Consider the following 20,944-nt stretch of genomic DNA (forward strand, 5'->3'; position numbering starts at 1 on the left):
CTACCGTCCCCTCTGAAGACACCAACAAGAATGAAAACTCCCAGGGGTGTCACTGGAGAAAGTGTCTCCAAAGTGGGCAGCTGATAAAGCCAAGGGGTGGGGGGCATTTTCAAGGGCTACGGGAGCTGTGGTGGGGAATCTCGAAGAAAGGAAACAGGGCCAGCTGAGCCCACGCAAAGCACAAACCCCGTTCAGGGGCAGCCCCACCGCCTCCGCCAGAGAGGAGGCCCAGGAGTGGCGGAAATTCCTGATTAACAAGCACCGTCTCTGACTCTGAATAAGCTGATCCCAATTTCTAGAAAACCCCATGGGGGTCGGAAAACAGTAAGGTGCTGACTGACCATAGACCCTTGGTGTGTGTTTCAAAGAAAAATCTGGTCTCTTCCTTTCCGGTGTCTGAGTATTGATTCCAGGCTCTTCCTTGAAATTCATCAGCCCTCCAACGGCCACCTCCAACCTCTTTTTTCTAAATTATTTTGAGGGGAGCGTCCACAAAGGGGAGGGCTGGGAATTTAAAAGACCTCCAAACGAAACAGATTCGAGTGCCCGGCTGCCCGCCTGGAGTGTCAGTCTAGGAGTCGAGCCTTTGTTCCTCGCTCAGGCACTGGAGGTTTCTGTGGAGAAGCAGACCGGACGAGGTGGGGGCGGGGGGCGGGGTGGGGGGGGAAGAGTGTGTGTGCCCTGCCTGGATGAGGCAAGAACAAAGGTGGTGGGCAGGCAGGCGGGCAGCCTGCAGAGCGAGTTTACCTGCTTGCCCCGGTAGAAAAGCCTCTGCAGGCCTGGCTCCACGTGGAATAGCTCCTGGATCTTCTTTCTCAGCTCCTCCACCTTGGTCAGCCTGGACAAGGAGTCCACGGTGTGGGCTACCTTCCCATCCATGGTGCGAACCTGGATCCACATGGTGCCTGCTGGTGCTGCGAGGATAAGGGAGCGAGACCCCTGGTCAGTTCTGCCGTCAATACCACCACCATGGCCATGCCATATTCGGGTCATCCTTGCTATTGTCCAGACTGTGGACATCAGGTAACTCTTGGAATGCCCTCCCAGCCCCTTATTCCCTATAGCGTGCCACAGCTGGCCCAGGCCCCAGGCCCTGAATTAAGAGATAATGCATTAATGAGTTGCACTGGTGGAGGATTGAGGAGGGACGGGAAATTAGGGGAGAGTAAAAGGCACCTTGGGCTACTCACTCAGTCAACGAACCCTGCCTTTCACAGGGGGGAAAAAAAAACACCAGGATTCAGAGGAAAAGGGGCACACAGTCAAACGGGCCGAGTTTGTTCATTCATTCATTCATTCATTCATTCCCTGGATGAACACTGACGCGAGAGGGAAACCCAAAAGTCCCGCTCGGGTTGGAACTTACGAAGTCCCAGGGAACTCAACTAAGTAGGACCGAAGGGGAAGGAACCCACTCGAGACCCGGGAGCTCGGGACTCCGGGTGCCCGCGGACCCCCACCGCACCCCACCCCCGCGCGCGCGCGCTTGCGCGACGCGGCGGTCCCCGCTGTGGCCATGGCAACCGGCCGCCCCGTCCCGGCCACCCCTGCGTGGGCAGCGCTACTCACTTCTGCCCCACGGCCGCCCGGAGCTCCAGCCTGCGTTTCCCGGACCCAGACGCACGGCCCCGTAGCCCCTCTTGTTCTCTCGCTCGCCCGCGCGGGCCACGCCAGCGAGCCCACGCCCACCCCCACCGCCGGGACGGCCAAAGGGCCCGCGCGCCAGGTCCCGCCCCCTTCACTTGAGCCGCCTCACTGATTGGCTCCACCGCGGTCGGCCGCCCCGCCCCGCTCGCTCCTCATTGGCCCAGATGCGCCCGGGGAACTAAGGGCGCGCGAAATCGGGCTCGGGCGCGACAATTGAATCGCGGGGCGCCCCGCGCGCAGGCGCGGAGCCTGACATCCTCCCCCGCGGCTCACCGGGCCCTCCCCCACCGAGCCGGCGCGACCCCCGCGGGGCGCCTGGGATGTTCCGCTCGCCCCTGCCACAGCCTGGGTTTCCGGGGCGACTTCTAAGGGCCGGCAGGGTGGGGGGCAAAGCCGGAGACCGCGTGTAGGGTAGCCCTGGCGCGGGGGAAATGTACTCCCGTGCTGGCAGAGCGTCCCGGAAAGTTTTGCAAAGTCAAGGCGCCCGGTGCGCCGAGTCCGGCCCGCCTCCCCCCGTCCGCGCCCTGGCCCGGGCTGGCACCCCAAACGGCCTGACCGCTCACGATCCACTCGCCTGCTTGCGCGCTGGCCCTTCTGAGGATGGCAGAGGAGCCGCGTGTGTGGCCAGGACCCTGCGCAGACGTGCGTGCGATCCCGAGCGCCCGGACGGCCACCACTGCCCGCTGCGCTGCCAGCTGCTCTGATTTTTTTCCCGCGAAAACTTGGCGTTTGGGAGTTGCGGGGCCACAGGAGGCCGCGCCGGGGGCGGGTGCCTGCCTGGTGATTGGCCGCCTCAGTGGCGGGAAGCGAGAAAGGGGGTGGGGGGCGCCCCCGCCTCTGTCCACCCCCCCACCTCTGCCCAGCGGGCCACGGCCCCGCCCAGCCCTGCGCGCTCTGCTGGGCTCGCCCAGCGTGCAACGGGGCCGGTGGCGGGACCTGGGCCCCCTCATCATGGGTGCTCTCCATGAGACCTAAGGATCACCCCCAGGGTAGACACCCCTGACCTCCTAAGTCTGTTCCTTCAGCCCCTCTTACCAGGCATTCACTGACCAGTTGGGCAGGAAGACCGGAATCGGTGTCTAAATTATGCAGGAGAATTTGGGGGTATCCCCCCAGGAGACCTGCACCCCGATGACAGGCCTGATCGCCCCAGCTCGGTTTCCTTGCGCCAGGGCCCTCCAGCGCCCCCACCCTACCCACCCGCAGGGCTTGTTTGCTGGTTTTTCCCGCCTCGTTTTCCCGCCTTCTCCTGGCTGTCCAGGCGGGCAGGGCTGCCCTCCCCCCTCCGCCCTGCCTGCTCTGCTCTGACCAGTCCTGGCGGGCACACAGTGACCCATTCTGGGCACCTACAAAATGCCTGAACAGGGTGTTCAGAGCTGGGGGCCCAAAAGTGGGCAAGGCCCACCCTGTTGGTGGTCTCCGAGAGGTTAAATTCTTATCTGGGGAGACCAGCAAGAAATGAATCAATAAAGCAAATCATTTCAGATACCACACGTGCCATGAAGACAGGACAAGAACTGGAGAGTGACCAGCAGCCATGTGGGCGGGCGGGGAGAGGAGGCACTCTGGTTGAGGTGGAGAGGTGGGCCTCTCTGGGCAGATGACATTTGAGCTGAGATCTGAGATGAGAAACCGAGGACAGAGGGATCGAGGCGGAAAGAGCAAATGCAGAGGCCGGAAAAGGCTTAGAGATGGACAGAGAGCCGGGCAGATGCAGTGAAAGGGAGGGCGGATGGGAGCGGATGAGGTCACAGGGGTGTCATGTAAGACCTCACAGGCCACCAGGAGGACTTTGGTCTTTCTCTGGAGAGCGGTGGATAGAGTGGGAGGGCTGTGAGCTGGAAACAGATGAGCTCCAATGTGTGTCTTCACAAGGTTTCTCTGGCCACACATAGAGTTCCTTCTATCTTGGCCCTGGTGTTTCTGCTTTTATTTGTCCCAGCGGTAGACAGATGAATGGCCCCCAAAGACGTCCACATCTTAATCCCTGGGGTCTGTGAATATCATACCTTCCATGGCAAAAGGGACTTGGCAGATGGGATTAAACTAAAGATTGTCAGATGGGGAGATTATCCCAGATTATTTGGGCTGGCCTAGTGTCCTAGGGTCCTAGTAAATGAAAAAGAGTGGCGAGAGGATCAAGTCAGAGAAGTGAGAATGGAAATAGAGGATGGAATGATGAAAGCAAAAGGCGAAGGATATGGGAAACCTCTAGAAACTGGAAACGACAAGGGACAAATTCTTTCCTAGAATTCTAGAACGTAATCCTGCCAACACCTTGACTTTAGCTCCATTTCACGCTTCGGACCTCCAGAACTGTAAGAGAACTCAGTTGTCTTGTTTGAAAGCATGGAATTTGTGGACATTTGTTACAGCAGCCATAGGAATACACTCCAGTCACAAAGTCAAGATGCTCCTATTAATTTTCCTTCACCTTCAGGACTTCACCAACATAACTGATCGCGTTTATCGGAACTAAGCCTTCAGCTATGTGGCAACCATGTTGCAGACGTGAGCAGGTAGCCAGGCCTCCCCAACCTTGTGTGGCAGATGAGGTCTTCCATACTGACAACATCTCTGACAGAACCCAGCCCATTCCTGGCAAGAGCATAGCCTCTCTTTGTGCCTGCTGTTGTCAAAATTCAGCATGGCTGAAAAAGAAATAGACCCTATATTTCTTGTGTACATTTGGTGCAGGGCACACAGTCCAGCCTCCTTGGATATCTGAAGTTAAGCAACACAGAAAGAGGTGTCTGGTTTTCCCTGCAGAAAAGACCTTGAGCAGTGGTGATGAGGGGCCCCACCCAATCTCTCTACTCATTTCAAGAAAGTCAGAGGGGTTGCTTGGGTTAATTAACAACCATGAACAAGAAACTATGCCAAGCATCTTTAAAAGAAGCTTACCAACCAGTTGGAAAAGCAAAATGTTGATGTCCGCAAAAGACATCACATCAAATACAGCAAGATATGACATAGTCATGAGGCCTGCCAGAGCCTGGAGAACAGACACTTCCTAAAGCTTCTTCTATTTTGCTGTCCCTCCTACTTAGACACAGGTCCACGTGCAGATCAGGCACCATGCGGGTGCAAATGGCTTCAGTTTCCCTTTTACAAATTGATATGCACTTGACAATCATTAAGTCATTGAACAGACTTTAATTGCCCTCCCTTGTCTGCACCAGGCCCTGGGTCCAGCAAACCAAGTCCCACCCTATAGGGACTTCTTGTGCAGTGGAGAAGCAGGAGGAAAGACAGCCATCAGTTGTGCGGGGAGATGGTGCTTTGTGATGGTATCCACGATCACATGGAGCCCACAGCGTTCTGAGCATCTCCAAGACACAGCAAATCCCATGTCCTAGCTGTCGCTATCATCTTCCTTCTAATACACATTAATAGAAATAGAGAGCTATTAAAGAGAAAATGATTGGGACTTTCCTGGCAATTCAGTGGTTAAGACTCCACACTGTCACTGCTGAGCTCACAGGTTCAATCCCTGGCCAGGGAACTAAGATCCCACAAGCTGCACATTGTAGCCAAAAAAAAAAATTGAAAATGATTATCTTCATAGGACCCAGCATCCATGTGTGAACCCTGAGGAGGGTGCACAAGCCACATCTGGGGGCCATCCGATGGGGCAGAAGATACCCCTGGGCTCATCCCCTCTCCACCTGTAAATGAAGCTTATGATGCATGTCTCACCAGAGAGCCTGGGAGAATTCTTCCCACCCAGGCCCCAGACATCTGGCAAGATGACAGGTGCTCCCTGTCTGCCAGGAATATTGCTATCTTGTGGTTTTCTTGTTTGTTTGTTATTTCCTAGAAAAAAAGAGGTCAAGCTACCATTTCATCAGCCAGTGAGGCATTTGGGATTCCCAAACTGCCACCCACCCCCAACAACCTTGCCCCCACCAATCCTGGCCACTAGGAACCCCTTCCCGGAACCCTGGCTGGCTGATGTCACAGACAGATGACCTCACTGCGGCCGAGGATCTCTGTGACATGGGGGAGGGGAAAGGATGTTTCTCCGTCACCCCAACCCCCCATGTCTGTGGTGAAGTCGATCGAATTAGTGCTGCCCAAGGATGCAGTCTACCTGGCCGGCTGCATCATCGAAGGACAGGTGGTCCTAACTCTGAACAGCACCCTGGTGGACCCCATCGTGAAGGTGGAGCTCGTGGGAAGAGGTTACGTGGAGTGGAATGAAGAAACTGGGGCGTCCCGCGATTATAGCCGAGAAGTTATTTGCAACAACAAGGCTGACTACGTGCACAAGACAAAGACATTCCCAGTGGAGGGTAAGGACTGGTATGACTGCCAACGTTAGCCAGAATAGGAACGAGGGTCTGGAAGATAAACACATCTGTCAGTCAATCAACAAACCCCCAGGGATATGAGAAATGGGCAGAGGCCCGGCTCCTGTGATCACAGGAAAAGAGAAAGGAGGGAGAGGATTAGGAGAGATCCTCGAGGGAAGCACTGATGAGCCCCCAGCTCTGCCAGATTCAGATCTAAAGTCTGGACAGACTTCAGGGAGCCTGGGCTGCCAGGGAACTATAGGTCCTTTCCAAAATGAGTGTTTCTGGGTAGTCCACGGTCAATCAGAACGCTTGGCAAATGCTTGGTTGAACAAAGTTTCATTTCAGATTTAAAAAAAAAAATTTAGATAGGGTAGCTGGGGAAGGTCACCAAAAGACTATGGAGCTCAGATCTAGTGATGGAAGGGGTCCCTGACTTGCAGATACCCAGATATTGTTTGTGCATTAGTTGCTCAGTCTTGTCCAACTCTTTGTGATCCCATGGACTTTAGCCCACTAGGCTCCTCTGTCCATGGGACTTCCAAGGCAAGAATACTGGAGTGGGTAGCCATTCCCTTCTCCAGGGGACTTCCTGACCCAGGGATCGAAACCAGGTCTCCCGCATTACAGGCAGATTCTTTACCATCTGAGCCACCAGGGAAACCCATCCAGATACCGCTGGACCTTAATACTCAACAATCAGGCTGCCTCTCTCTGTCTCAGTTAACCCACCTGGAAAACGGGAACAGAAAGAAGTCCTGCCTCCTGAGATTGTGTTGAGGACTTGATGATTTAATGGCATGTCTCAGGCTCAGAATAGCAGGGGTTATATAGTAAGTGCTGAATAGCTGTTAGTTCTTTCAACTAAAACAGTTCTTCAGCTCCTCAACCCCCACAGCATCGGGTAACACCCTTCTCCATTTCCAAGGGAAGCATCGTTTCCCCTCAGGAGCATCAGCCTCAATTCATTTACGCCACAAACAAACATGTATTAAGCACCTACTGTGCACAACAACCATGCCAGGTACCAAGGATGCAGCAGCAAAGAAAACAGAAAAGGTCCCTGGCATCCCTGGGGTTGCCGTCAGACTGGGAAGACACCCTCATAAGAGGGTTTGGGGGAAATGTAAGAAAAAATAAACCAGGGAGGTCACAGAGATGAGAGGGCGGTATGAGAGGGCGGTCCACCGTCATCACTCAGTCAATCTGCTGTATGCTGTGCAGTGAAGGCCAGCCTCTGCCAGGGCAGGGACATTTGCCTGCCTCGGGCCCCAAGATGTGTTTGTTGAATAAATGTGTGATTGAACCTGCAGGCCAGACCTCCAGTTTCCCAGGCCCAGAGCAGTGGTGAGCAAGTCCCAGTGGGTAGTTTGGGGTGACCACCACTCACCCAGAGCTTCCATCTCCAGCCCAACTGAGGTCTAATATTTATGAGCCTTGGCTTTTTCGATCCCTAAAACTCAAGAGCTAGCTCAGGGACAGAGAGGCCAGATCCAGAAAAAGCTAACTGCCAAAACAATAAAGAGAAGGGTGGGGGGGAGATTCTAGAACCTTCTGATGGCATTGGTGTGTTTTGCTTTCAGATAATTGGTTAAGTGCAGGCAGCCACACCTTTGATTTCCATTTCAACTTACCTCCCAGGCTCCCTTCCACCTTCACCAGCAAAATCGGCAACATCTTTTACTTCGTGCAGGCCTCCTGCATGGGTCGGGAGCACATTCTAGCCAAGAAGAAAATATACTTGATGGTTCAAGGCACTTCCTCGATTTTCCACTCAGAAAAATCATTGCAGGTAAGAGGGGAGCAAGGGGGAGCAGGGGTAGGGCTTGGCCTCAAAGTTCCCCAGAGGTAGGGGATGGGGCAGGAGCAGCCAGGAGATAGGGAAGGCCCCAACCCGGAAAAAGAAGGGAAGGTGTTGCCCATTCCTCCAGCTCAGGAGTTTTGCAGAAAGGGGAATCAGAAACCAGGGCAGGAACTAAGCCAGTGGCTCTCAACCGAGGTGATTCTGTTGCTGCAGGGGACACTGAGCAATGATGTCTGATGACATGTGTGGTTATTGCAACTGGGGAGGGGGATGAGTGCCATCAAGGGGGTGGGGGCCAGGGAAGCTACTCAACACCCCACAGTGCCCCTCACAGAGAACGACCTGGCCCCTGAATGTCCTTGACCCCAGGGTAGGTAGGTCAAGAGTGAGCAGATGCCCCGCTCTGACCCCCTGACTGACTGTCCCAGGTGCTCAGTGACTCTCTGGGAACGGATAATGGATATGGTACCCTCTCCCCACCAAGAAACACAGCAAGGGGTGCCCTCCAACCAGGGAAGGAAGGGTCTGGTAGCGTCGGTCACCTGAGCCGAGGAGTTTTCTGTATGGCTTCCAGAGGCCAGGTGCAGAGGCGGAAGTGAAGGAGGGTGGAGTTCCGTTGGCCAAAGTCACTTCACCTCCCTGGGGGCTCCTTTGTCATCAGAGCATGATGGCTGAGAGTGCCGGCATTTTAGCTCTCAAGGTCTAAGTTAAAATCCCAGTGTCCCCACCTACCTACTGTGTAACCCTCTGCAAGTGATGTGGCCTCTCTGTGCTATTTCCTCATCTGTCACTTGGACACAGAGAGGGTGCCTGTCCCCTAGGTCTCAGGAGGAGCAGCCAGTGAACTTCCTGCAGCTTCAGGGCCTGGAATGGTGCTCGGCACTGGTGTCCAGGGAAGCCTCAAAATATTTATGCCCCATCGGTCCTTTTATTTTTAAGATTTTTTTTTTTTATGTAGACCATTTAAAAATTCTTTATTGAATTTGTTATAATACTGTTTCTGTTTTATGTTTTGTTTTTTTGTGAACTTGAGGTATCTTGGTGGGATCTTAGTTCCCCAACCAGGGATTGAACCCCAGCCCCCTGCATTGGAAGCACAGATTCTTAACCACTGGCCCACCAGAGAAGTCCCAGGTGTAGTCTTACCTGTGTAGTAGGCAATCATCTCTACTCTGGCCAACCTCAGAGGAGGAGGATTCCAGGGCAGGTAGATGCTTAGAGGGGTGGATCAGAGGTGAGCAGATCTGAGCTCAAGGCCAGTTTGGCCACCTGCTTTCTGGGTGACCTTGACCAGACTCTGGCCCTCCCTTGAGAGCTAATCTAGAGTGCAGGGTGCACAAAAGAGAAATTGGAGCAAAATGCTGGTGTGGGGCCAGACCTGGATTGAGGTCTCTGCTGCTGGATGCTTCATTAGCAAATGCCCTTGGGCAATTAACAGCACCTCCTAGAACCTCAATTATCCTGATCTGTATGATGGGTATAATGAAAACAACACTTTCCTTGATCGTGAGGGTCATGAAGCACCCAGCACGATGAGTACACATAGAGGACTCCTGGTGCATGGGAAGAGCCCAAATTGCTACTACAGCAACAAAGGGAGTTATTGCAGATACATTTTGAGACTATGAAAATATTGTGTTTTTTCAACTACTCAGTTCAGTTCAGTCACTCAGTCGTGTCCGACTCTTTGCGACCCCATGAATTGCAGCATGCCAGGCCTCCCTGTCCATCACCAACTCCCGGAGTTCACTCAAACTCATGTCCATCAAGTCAGTGATGCCATCCAGCCATCTCATCCTCTGTCGTCCCCTTCTCCTCCTGCCCCCAATCCCTCCTAGCATCAGGGTCTTTTCCAATGAGTCAACTCTTCGCATGAGGTGGCCAAAGTACTGGAGTTTCAGCTTTAGCATCAGTCCTTCCAAAGAAATCCCAGGGCTGATCTCCTTCAGAATGGACTGGTTGGATCTCCTTGCAGTCCAAGGGACTCTCAAGAGTCTTCTCCAACACCACAGTTCAAAAGCATCAATTCTTCGGCGCTCAGCTTTCTTCACAGTCCAACTCTCACATCCATACATGACCACTGGAAAAACCATACCCTTGACTAGACGGACCTTTGTTGGCAAAGTAATGTCTCTGCTTTTGAATATGCTATCTAGGTTGGTCATAACTTTTCTTCCAAGGAGTAAGCATCTTTTAATTTCATGGCTGCAGTCACCATCTGCAGTGATTTTGGAGCCCAGAAAAATAAAGTCTGACACTGTTTCCCTATCTATTTGCCATGAAGTGATGGGACCGGATGCCATGATCTTCGTTTTCTGAATGTTGAGCTTTAAGCCAACTTTTTCACTCTCCTCTTTCACTTTCATTGAGAGGCTTTTTAGTTCTTCTTCACTTTCTGCCATAAGAGTGGTGTCATCTGCATATCTGAGGTTATTGATATTTCTTCCCAGCAATCTTGATTACAGCTTGTGCTTCTTCCAGCCCAGCATTTCTCATGACATACTCTGCATATAAGTTAAATAAGCAGGGTGACAATATACAGCCTTGACGTACTCCTTTCCCTATTTGGAATCAGTCTGTTGTTCCATGTCCAGTTCTAACTGTTGCTTCCTGACCTGCATATAGGTTTCTCAAGAGGCAGGTCAGGTGGTCTGGTATTCCCATCTCTTCCAGAATTTTCCACAGTTGATTGTGATCCACACAGTCAAAGGCTTTGGCATAGTCAATAAAGCAGAAATAGATGTTTTTCTGGAACTCTCTTGCTTTTTCGATGATCCAGCTGATGTTGGCAATTTGATCTCTGGTTCCTCTGCCTTTTCTAAAACCAGCTTGAACATCTGTAAGTTCGCAGTTCACATATTGCTGAAGACTGGCTTGAGAATTTTGAGCATTACTTTACTAGCGTGTGAGATGAGTGCAATTGTGTGGTAGTTTGAGCATTCTTTGGCATTGCCTTTCTTTGGGATTGGAATGGAAACTGACCTTTTCCAGTCCTGTGCCACTGCTGAGTTTTCCAAATTTGCTGGCATATTGAGTGCAGCACTTTCACAGCATCATCTTTCAGGATTTGGAATAGCTCCACTGGAATTCCATCACCTCCACTAGCTTTGTTCATAGTGATGCTTTCTAAGGCCCACTTGACTTCACATTCCAGGATGTCTGGCTCTAGGTGAGTGATCACACCATCGTGATTATCTTGGTCATGAAGATCTTTTTTGTACAGTTCTTCTGTGTATTCTTGCCACCTCTTCTTAATATCTTCTCCCTCTGTTAGGTCCATACCATTTCTGTGCTTTATCGAGCCCATCTTTGCATGAGATGTTCCTTTGGTGTCTCTAATTTTCTTGAAGAGATCTCTAGTCTTTCCCATTCTGTCGTTTTCCTCTATTTCTTTGCACTGATCGCTGAGGAAGGCTTTCTTATCTCTTCTTGCTATTCTTTGGAACTCCGCATTCAGATGCTTATTTCATTCCTTTTCTCCTTTGCTTTTTGCTTCTCTTCTTTTCACAGCTATTTGTAAGGCCTCCCCAGACAGCCATTTTGCTTTTTTTTGCATTTCTTACTGTTTTAATCGGATTCGCGAGGGCAGGGTGAGGGCAGGAGCTGGTGGACCAGGGCAGAGGCTACTACTACTCTGGTCCAAGCAGGGGCAGAGACCTGACCCCCACAGTCTGTCCTTCTCAGACCAGCTGAAAGGAACCAGGTGATGACCCTCCTCTGTCTTCCAGGGCTCCCACCTCCCTCGGAGTAAGAGCCCATGACCTCCCCCTGGCTCACAAGGCCCTGCACAACCTGCCCCGTCCTCTCCCGGCCCTCCCCGTCCTCCCTCTCTCCCCCTCTCACTCTGCTCCAGCCACGCGGGCCTCCTCGCTGTTCCTCCAACACCTTCCTGCCCCAGGTCCTTTGCATGTTGTGTGCCCGCTGCCCCAAACCCTGCGATAGGACCTTCCAACCCCTCCCCTTCCTCCTTTAGATCCTTCTCGGAAACTACATCTTCAGTCACCTGCTTCGATGATGGCCGGACGAACTGCCACAACCCCCACAGAAGGCAATTTAGCCATATCTATCCAAACGAAAAAGGAACACGCACTTTGCCCCAGCCATTTCATTTCCCTTCTAGAAAATTCTCCTACCACTGTCATTTCATTTGTGTGATAGACCTTTCCATGCATTGCCTGGGAGGCCAGCAACTGGTAACCACTTAAATGTTTGTTGCAAAAGGAATTAAAGTAACAGTTCACTGTCAAAGGTCAACTCTATAGATAGAGCAAAGAGAGAGAGAGAGCAAGACACAGCCAGAGACAAAAGAATGAGGCAGCTCTCGGTATCAGCACCTCCTCCTTACTGGGCTGGACACAGAAAGCAAAGTTCAGAACAGCGTGTCTAACCTGCACCGTTGGTGGTAAAAATAAGAAATGCACAGAACTTCCTTGCAGGTGTAACAAACTGTCTCTTTCCAGAGACCAGAGAAACTGGCAACAGACCGCTGCTGGCTGCCTCCTGGGAGGGGAGGCGGCGGGGGTCGGGGGGGAGGGAAGCAAAATTTTTCTTCCACTTTTTTTTAACATCTTGATTGAGATACAATTCACATACCTTATTATTCTTACCTTTGAAGTGTCCAAATCCATGGCTTTTCATGCATTCACAGAATTGTACAGCCATCACCACTGTCCGTGTTAGAACACTTTAATGCCTCCCCTCCCCCACCATAAAAAGAAGGCTGAGTGCTGAAGAACTGATGCTTCCAAACTGTGGTGCTGCAGAAGACTCGAGAGTCTCTTGGACAGCAAGGAGATCAAACCAGTCAATCCTAAAGGAAACCAACCCTGAATATTCATTGGAAGGACTGACGTTGAAGCTGAAGCTCCAATACTTGGGCCACCTGATGCGAAGAGCTGACTCTTTGGAAAAGACCCTGATGCTGGGAAAGATTGAAGGCAGGAGGAGAAAGGGTCGATAGAGGCTAAGATGGTTGGATGGCATCACCGACTCAGTGGACATGGGTTTGAGCAAGATCTGGAAGATAGTGAAGGACAGGGAAGCCTGGTGTGCAGCAGTCTATGGCGTTGCAAAAAGTCAGACACGACTGAGGGACTGAACACCAACCAAAGAAGTCTTGCATCCCTTACCTGTTCCCCTCAAACCTCCCTTTCCCCTCCCTCAGCCACCACTACATTCACTCTCTGTCTCCGGGGATTTGTCTGTTCTGGACACTTCCTGTTTTAATAAATGGAATCAGACACTATGTGGCCTTTTTGTATCTGGCTTATTTGAACATAGTGTTTTCAAGGTTCATCCAGGGACTTCCCTGGGGGTCCAGTGGTTACGATTCTACCTTCCAATGCAGGGGGTATGGGTTAAATCCCTGGTCAGGGAACTAAAGTCCCAACTGCCATGGGGTGCAGCTGAAAAAAAAATTTTTTTTTAATTTCTTTTTAAAAGTTCATCCACATTGTAGTGTGTGTGTCAGTGCTTTCTTCCTTTTTAAGGGTGAATCGTCTTTCTGTGGCATGGATGCACCACCTTTTATATATCTCTTCATCACTTGATGGACATCGGGTTGTTTCCATGTCTTGGCTATTAGGGACCATGCTGCTGCTAACATAGGTGTCCACGTGTTTACGTGGATGTATTTTCATTTCTCTCAGGTAGCCATCTAGGAGTGGAATTGCTGGGGCAGATGGTAATTCTACATCTTACCTTCTGAGGAGCAATCAGACTCTTTTCCACAGTGGCCGCTTCATTTTACATTCCCACCAGCCATGTACAAGGGTTTCGATTTTTCTACACCCTGTGTACCTTTAGAATTTTGAAAGACATGACCCATTGTCTTGCAACAAGCAGTCCCGTTGAGTACAGCACTTATCCCCAAGACATCTCTCTCCTAACCAAGTCTGAGGGAGTCTCCCTTTACCTTAGCCCCTTGCCATAGCCTCATAACTTATCTTAATCCGAAACCTACCATTAAAGGACTTCCCTGGCGGTCTGGCGGTTGAGACTTCGCCTTCCAAAAGCAGGGGGTGCAGGTTCGATCCCTGGTCGGGAAGCTAAGATCCCACATGTCTTGCAGCCAGGAAAAAAAAAAAAAAAAACATAAAACAGAAGAGATACTGTAACAAATTCAATAAACCTCTAAAAATGGTCCACATTAAAAAAAAAAGAACTTAAAAAATGTACCATTAAAAAAAAAAAAGTGTACCATGTTTATATCCATCTTTCCAATCAGAGTAGGGACTGGACTGGTCTTCACTGCTGTGGGTTTTCCTTGAACTTGGCACCAAGTTGATAAAATCATACTGCTTGAATGAAAGAATCCTCCCAAAGTTTCACATATGCCAAAGAAAGAGGGAGATCGGGAAAAACTGCCAGGTACGGAAGATCAATGTTGAGTTAGTAACCTAACATTCTTGGAATTCTGGGTTCTTGGGTCACCCCACTTGGCCTGGCATGGGAATCTCCCCTTGGCCACCACTGATGTCTCTTGGCACCTCCTTCAGGACCAGGACAGAACTGCTGGCTTAGTCTTGAGTTAGGGCAGCCAGTCCTTTCACACCTGTAGGGTCCTAACGCATGCAACGAATTTTCGAATAAGACTAGAGGAGCTTAGAATGAAATGGCCTGCAATTAGCCTTCCAAGAGGAGCAAAAGCATGGGAAGTCTGAAGATAGGCAGGGGCCAGAGGCAGAGGGCAGGAGGTGAGGCTGAAGGGGTCAGGGGTCAGCCTAAGGTCTCTGAGACAAAGGGTATTGGATCTAGAACACGGTCCTTCGGTCATGATCCTTTAGTGGGGTATGAAATCCATTTAGCAAGTTGCAAGGCATATTTCTACAAAATGAAAGAGCAGGCAAGCCCAAAATAAAAAAATGTTTTTTTAAAAATATCAACTTTGTAGGTTGCAAATGTTGTTTTCTGAAAACAGTACTAAAGGATACTATTTTCCTATTTTATATGAACAACGTTTGCAACTCACAAAATACATTCAGTTCAGTTCAGTTCAGCCACTCAGTCGTGTCCGACTCTTTCTCAGGGCAAAGGCTAATAGATTTTGCCAAGAGAACGCACTGGTCATAGCAAACACCCTCTTCCAAAATACATTACCATATGGAAAATAGATAGCCGTTGTGAGGTTTAATGTATGAGGCAGGGAACCCAAAGCCAGGGCTCTGTGACAACCCAGAGGGGTGAGAGGGGGAAAGAGGTGGGACCAGAGTTCAAGAGAAGGGGGACATATGTACAGCTAATGCCGATTCATGTTGATGTATGGCAAAAACCATCACAATATTGTAAAGCAGTTGTCCTCTAATTAAAAAAATATTAAAAAAGAAAACAATACAGAGAATAAAATAAGTAGAATAGAAAATGTCAGAAAAAATCCATTTGTTGGGCTGCCATTTATTTTTTAAAATTAAAGAACAGAATAGAAGAGGTAGGAAAATATAAAATTTGCTGGGTTGCAACAAACTTTGTTTTTATAAAATCAATGTGTAGGACGGAAAATAATAGTATTAAATAAGTAAAATAGGATAGAATGTAGCAGAAAAAAATTAATTTGATGGCTTACAACATTTTTGTTTTATATAAAACAAAACGATAGCATAGCATAAGTAGACTAGAAATAACCAAAAAATCAGTTCAGAGGGTCCAATCAACATTTTTTTCAGCTGCACCATGCGCTGTGTGAGACGGTAGTTCCCTGGCCAGGGATCGAAGCCGCATCCCCTGCAGTGAAAGCATAGAATCTCAACCATTGCACCACCAGGGGAGTTTTTGTTTTCTCTGGATATATACCCAGGAGTGGAGTGACTGGATCATCTGGTAGCTCTGTTGTTAGTTTTTTGAGGAACCTCCATACTGTTCTCTATAGTGGCTGCACCAATTTACATTCCCACCAACAATGTACGAGGGCTCCTTTTCTCCACATCCCCATCAATGTCTGCTATTTGTAGACTTTTTGATGGTGGCCATTCTGACGGGTGTGAAGTGCTATCTGACTGGGACTGTGATTTGCATTTCTGATGATCAGCAGCATTGAGCATTTTTTCCTGTGCCTATTGGCCATCTGTATCTCATCTCAACTCCTGGGTCAGGGAGATTCCCTGGAGAAGGGATAGGCTACCTTCTCAAGTATTCTTGGGCTTCCCTGGTGGCTCAGACGGTAAAGAATCCACCTGCGATGTGGAAGATCTGAGTTCGATCCCTGGTTTTGGAAGATCCCCTTGAGGAGGGCATGGCGACCCACTCCAGTATTCCTGCCTGGAGAATCCCATGGACAGAGGAGCCTTCCAGGCTGCAGTCCAAGGGGTTGCCAAGAGTCGAACACGAGTGAGCAGCTAAGCACAGCACAGAGCAACTCTTTCTGGTATGTAAGCCCAAGAAGTGTCTTCACCATGCTCCTTCTAGCTCTTTTATGATATCAAAGACATAACAACAATATAAATGTCCATCGTGGAGGGGGGATGGGTGAATAAGCTATTTTGCAACACACTTCGTTGCCGTTGTGAAAATGAATGAATCAGAATGACAGCCGCCAACATGAATGCCTTTCAAAACACAGAATGTTAGGCTAGGAAGGCAAGTTGCTGGAAAACATATGAGGATTAATTTATACAAAGCATTCAAATATGTAAAACACTACTGTATAATTCAACCACAAATAAATGTATTTCTAAACAATGCAAACATCTGCATGAGAATAACAAATGCCACACAGACACACAAACACACATGCATACACACATATTTGTAAAAGTATTGATTTCATCTAGAAGAAGACACGGGAAGCCAGCAAAACTGGAGAGTAACTCATTGTAAGCACACCCCACATCGCATCAGATCTTTTTAATTTTACTTATTTTTAATTAAAAAAATTTTTGTTACACTGCAAGGCTTGCAAGATCTTAGTTCCCTGACCAGGGATGGAACCTGGGCCCTGGCAGTAAAAGTCCTGAGTCCTAGCCATTGGACTGCCAGGGAATTCCCTCAAATCTTTTTAAGTAATATCCACTCATAAAAAGTAAAGTGTTACCCAAAGTGTTCATCTGCTCAGTCATGTTCCACTCTTTTCGACCCCATGAACTGTAGCCCACCAGGCTCCTCTGTCCATAGAATTCTCCAGGCAAGAGTACTGGAGTGAGTTGCCGTTTCCTCCTCCACGGGATCTTCCCAACCCAAAGATTGAACCTGGGTCTCTTGTAGGTGGATTCTTTACCATCTGAGCCACCAGGGAAGCCCTAAAAAAGAGTAAAATGTTACTCAAGCCACACATTAAATATAATGTATATATGAATTTATTTGCAATCCAGCAGCTAACCGGTTGATACAGACAGCATTTTGAAGTTTTTATTTAAACATGTTACATAATTTCAGTTCTACAGTTTTCATGATACAGAGCCCATAATATTTTTTCCTTAAGTCTGAACTACTTGAGTAAGCCCTAGGTCTTGGGCTATTGACTATAAGACATTCCCTGTCTTCCAGAAAACTAGGGTTCAGAGAAGTCAAGGCACTGGTTCAACGTCACACAACAAGTGAGTTACGGATGTAGAGATAAAACCAAGGTCTTATGAATTTCTTAGGTTTATGTTACAGACAAGGACATTGTCACTCAGAATGGAAAAGGGCTTTGATTGTTTATTTTTCTAAATTGAAGTATAGTATAGTTGATTTACAACTGTGTGCCAATTTCCACTGTACAGCAAAGTGACTCAGTTATACACACATACTGTTGTTGGTTAGTCATTAAGTCATGTCCATCTCTTTGCTACCCCATGGACTGTTTCCCTGGCAACGATACTGGAGTGGGTTGACATTTCCTTCTCCAGGGGACCTTCCTGACCCAGGGATCAAAACCCTATCTCCTCCATCGGCAGGGGAATTCTTTACCACTGAGCCACCAGGGAAGTCCATACACATACATACATTCTTTCTTTAAATATTCTTTTCCATTATGGTTTATCACAGGATATTGAATATATTGCCCGTTCTATAATGTTAGGACCTTGTTGTTTATCTACTCTAAATTTAATAGCTTTTATCTACCAACCTCAAACTCCCAATCCACTCCTCCCCCTCCCGCTTGGCAGCCACAGTCTATGAGTCTCTTTCTGCTTTGTAGATAGGTTCACTTGTGCTGTATTTTTTTTCTTTTTTTTTTTTTTGTGCTGTATTTTAGACTCCACATATAAGTGACATCAGTTGGTATTTGTCTTCCTCTTTCTGACTTGCTTTGCTTAGTATGGTAATCTCTAATTGCGTACTTGTCGCTGCAAATGGCCTTTATTTCATCCTTTTTTGTGGCTGAGTAATATTCCACTGTGTATATGTTCCACATCTTCTTTGTCCATTCATCGATCCATGGACATTTAGGTTGTTTCCATGTCTTGGCTGTTGTAAACATTGTTGCTATGAACGTAGAGGCACATGTATCTTTCTGAATTAGAGTTTTGTCCGGCTAGAGTCCCAGGAGTGGGATTGCTAGTTCATATTCTATTTTTAGTTTTCTAAGGAACCTCCATACTGTTTTCCCATAGTGGCTGCACCAGTTAACATTTCCACCATCAATGTAGGAGGGTTCCAAGGGCTTTGGAGAGTCCCAAAGACTCAAGACCAGGTGGACTGTTAAGTGAGCAAACAGACCTTGTGGCCTCAATTCCTCACAGTTGTCCCTCCCCACTCCCACTTCTAGAACCCTCTGTTCGTGGAGGCTGAGAAGAAGGTGTCTTACAACTGCTGCAGCCAGGGCACCATCTGCCTGCAGATCCAGATGGAAAAGAATACCTTCACGCCGGGGGAGAGGGTCATTTTCACCACCGAAATCAACAACCAGACCAGCAAGTGCATTAAGACGGTCATCTTCGCCCTGTATGCCCACGTGCACTACGAGGGCTTCACGCCCAATGCGGAGCGCCGCTCCAGGGTGGATAGCAGTGAGCTGCTCAGGCAGGAGGCCAACACCCACATCACGGCCTTCAACACCACCAAGATTGTCAGCACTTTCCACCTCCCGCCCGTGCTGTCCGTGAGTGGTAGTGGCTCACAGGACAGTGAGATCATGAACACCCAGTACGAGCTGGTCAGCACCGTCCACCTGCCCTGGACCCTGACCAGCGTCAAGGCCAAGGTGCCCATCATTATCACCAGCAACCCCGTGGACTCAAACCAGACTGCTGCAGGCTGCCGGACCAGGGCAGCGTTACCCATGAGCCCAGATCAACAGAATTAAATGCCCAAACGTCTAAATATTAAAAGTTTTATCAGACTCTAAGGTAGATCTTTCCTTCACCACGCACAAATGGCCTTTGGATGAGTCTGCCTGTGGGCAGCATGTGACCCAAACCTCACCAAGCTCCAGCCGTGCAGGCATCCACTTCTCCCATCCCAAGAAAGATCTGTAAATGACAGGAGAGGCCAAAGCCTTCCAGCCTGACAGAACCTTCCAGGATTTGCCCCGGTTAGCACCCCAGGCCCATCTCCTTGCTTACTCTTACACTACCTAGATGAGGGATCCCCTAGTGGGAGTGACCCTGCCCTCCAGAGGATATTGGCAAAGTCTGGTTGTATTGGTTGTCCCGACTGGAAGGAGCAGCGTGTGCTCCTGGCATCCACTGGGTGGTGGCCAGGGATGCTGCTCCACAGTGCCCAGGACAGCCCCCCATGGAGGATGTGTGTAGTCGCTCAGTCGTGTCCAACTCTTTGCAATCCCATGAACTGTAGCCCGCCAGGCTCTCTGCCCATGGAATCTTCCAGGTAAGAATACTGGAGTGGATTGCCTTTCCCTTCTCCAGAGGATCTTCCCAACCCAGGGATCAAACCTGGGTCTCCCCAGGTTTGCAGGCAGATTCTTTACCATCTGAGCCACCACGGAGGCCCATAGCGAATGACCCGGCTCCAAACGTCAGCAGTGCCACGGGACAGAGACCCAGGCTGGGGCCATGCCTGGGGACAGATGGTTGCTGAGTCCACAGGTTGGGTCTGTGAGCCTCTTACCCATGTCACATCCCTCCTCTCCTCGCAGCTGCTCCCCTGGGGCTCCCCCACATCACTCAGGGTAAAAGCCCAAGTCTTCTAGGTTCATCCACCCACATCACATCCATCACCAAACTACAGAGGCACTTCTCCAACCTGCCCCCGGGACCCCCTATTTCTCTCCCCTCTGCCTCCACCTGGCTCCCGCCCTTCGTCTGGGCCACCTGCACCTGGGTCTCGCAACTCCTAACCTGGTCCCTCACTCTGTTCTTCCTGAGAATAAAAATCCAGGACATCTGGGTTAATTAAACTTGAATTTCAGAAGAATAATTGTTTTAGCATAAGTATATTCCCCACCATATTTGGGGTCTCCTGATGCTTTTTAAAAATCATTCGTGAATCACTCGTCATGTATCTGATATGCCAGTTTAACTGAGCATCCTGAATTTCATCTGGGATGGGATTCCCCAAGCAACTAAAAGACACCGCACACAAATCAGGCCATGAAAATCTTTAAACGTCTGATGGCGCTAGTGGTAAAGAACCCTCCAGAGACCTAAGAGTCAGGTTCGATCCCTGGGTCAGGGAGAGCCCCTTGGAGGAGGAAATGGTCACTCACTCCAGTATTCTTGCCTGGGAAATCCCGTGGACAGAGGAGCCTGCCGGGCTGCAGTCCATGGGCTCGCTAGAGTCGGAGATGACTTAGCGACTGAGCACAGGCACTGCTCTGTCAGGTCCCCAAAGCACAGGCCATGTCCCGAGCAGTCAGGAATGAAGGAATGGGCCAGACTGCTTCTTCTGGGCTAAGGACTCTGAAACATTTCTCTCGGAGTGCCCACAGGCTAGGAAATACCCACATCTGCCCCACCCTTGCCGCAGGCCCTCGGTCAGCAGACAGGAGGCTTAGACACTTGAATGGCTGGCCTGCGGCAACTCATTCGGAGATGCTGTTTTAGATCTAACTCTTTTGAGGAGCGGCAGTGCAGATAGAATGCACAGATTTCGTTCTTTTCTGATTTTGTCTTTGCAAATTTTTTTCATGGGAGAGAGCTCTCACTTTCATATACTTAAAAAAATTTACTTGTTCGGCTGCTCCAGGTCCCAGTTGCAGCATGTGAACTCTTAATTTACAGCGTGTAGGATCTAGTTCCCCGACTAGGGACTGAACCCGGAAGCCCTGCACTGGGAGCGTGGAGTCTTAGCCACTGGACTACTAGGGAAGTCCCTTGAGGCA

General features: G+C 49.6%; 2 protein-coding genes across 4 annotated transcripts in view; one reads left to right on the plus strand and one right to left on the minus strand.

The window, feature by feature from the left end:
• UHRF1 (ubiquitin like with PHD and ring finger domains 1) overlaps window positions 1–2,690 on the minus strand; it is a 34,063-nt gene extending 31,373 nt beyond the window's left edge. The window contains exons 1-2 of one of the 2 annotated variants that reach the window (XM_070373877.1): window positions 2,222–2,690; window positions 748–914 (exon numbers count right to left, since the gene is read on the minus strand). In XM_070373877.1, coding sequence (XP_070229978.1) covers window positions 748–914; window positions 2,222–2,600 — 546 coding nt within the window. In that variant the 5' untranslated portion in view covers window positions 2,601–2,690. Of the gene's footprint in view, window positions 1–747; window positions 915–1,569; window positions 1,763–2,221 lie in introns of those variants that run through there. The other variant, XM_070373878.1, reaches the window with a different exon arrangement.
• On the plus strand, window positions 889–19,925 carry ARRDC5 (arrestin domain containing 5). 2 transcript variants are annotated; one of them, XM_070373879.1, is made up of 4 exons: window positions 889–1,023; window positions 5,468–5,942; window positions 7,526–7,734; window positions 18,431–19,925. In XM_070373879.1, the coding sequence occupies exons 2-4, from the start codon at window positions 5,615–5,617 to the stop codon at window positions 18,965–18,967; spliced, it is 1,074 nt and encodes a 357-aa protein (XP_070229980.1). In that variant the 5' UTR covers window positions 889–1,023; window positions 5,468–5,614; the 3' UTR covers window positions 18,968–19,925. The 2 variants fall into 2 exon arrangements, with proteins under 2 accessions (XP_070229980.1, XP_005909072.2); XM_005909010.3 differs by lacking the exon at window positions 889–1,023 and having other exon boundaries at window positions 2,783–5,942.
• The last annotated feature ends 1,019 nt before the right edge of the window (window positions 19,926–20,944 follow it).

Source organism: Bos mutus, chromosome 7 (genome assembly GCF_027580195.1).
Source record: "Bos mutus isolate GX-2022 chromosome 7, NWIPB_WYAK_1.1, whole genome shotgun sequence".
Lineage (NCBI taxonomy): Eukaryota > Metazoa > Chordata > Mammalia > Artiodactyla > Bovidae > Bos > Bos mutus.

What these genes read in the sequence shown, in the direction of transcription:
- ARRDC5 (XM_070373879.1), top strand. Translation starts at nt 5,615, where the DNA reads ATGACCTCACTGCGGCCGAGGATCTCTGTGACATGGGGGAGGGGAAAG. An exon ending in AAAGACATTCCCAGTGGAGG is followed by an intron (nt 5,943 to 7,525) that starts GTAAGGACTGGT and finishes TTTTGCTTTCAG; the next exon opens with ATAATTGGTTAAGTGCAGGC. An exon ending in ACTCAGAAAAATCATTGCAG is followed by an intron (nt 7,735 to 18,430) that starts GTAAGAGGGGAG and finishes TCCCACTTCTAG; the next exon opens with AACCCTCTGTTCGTGGAGGC.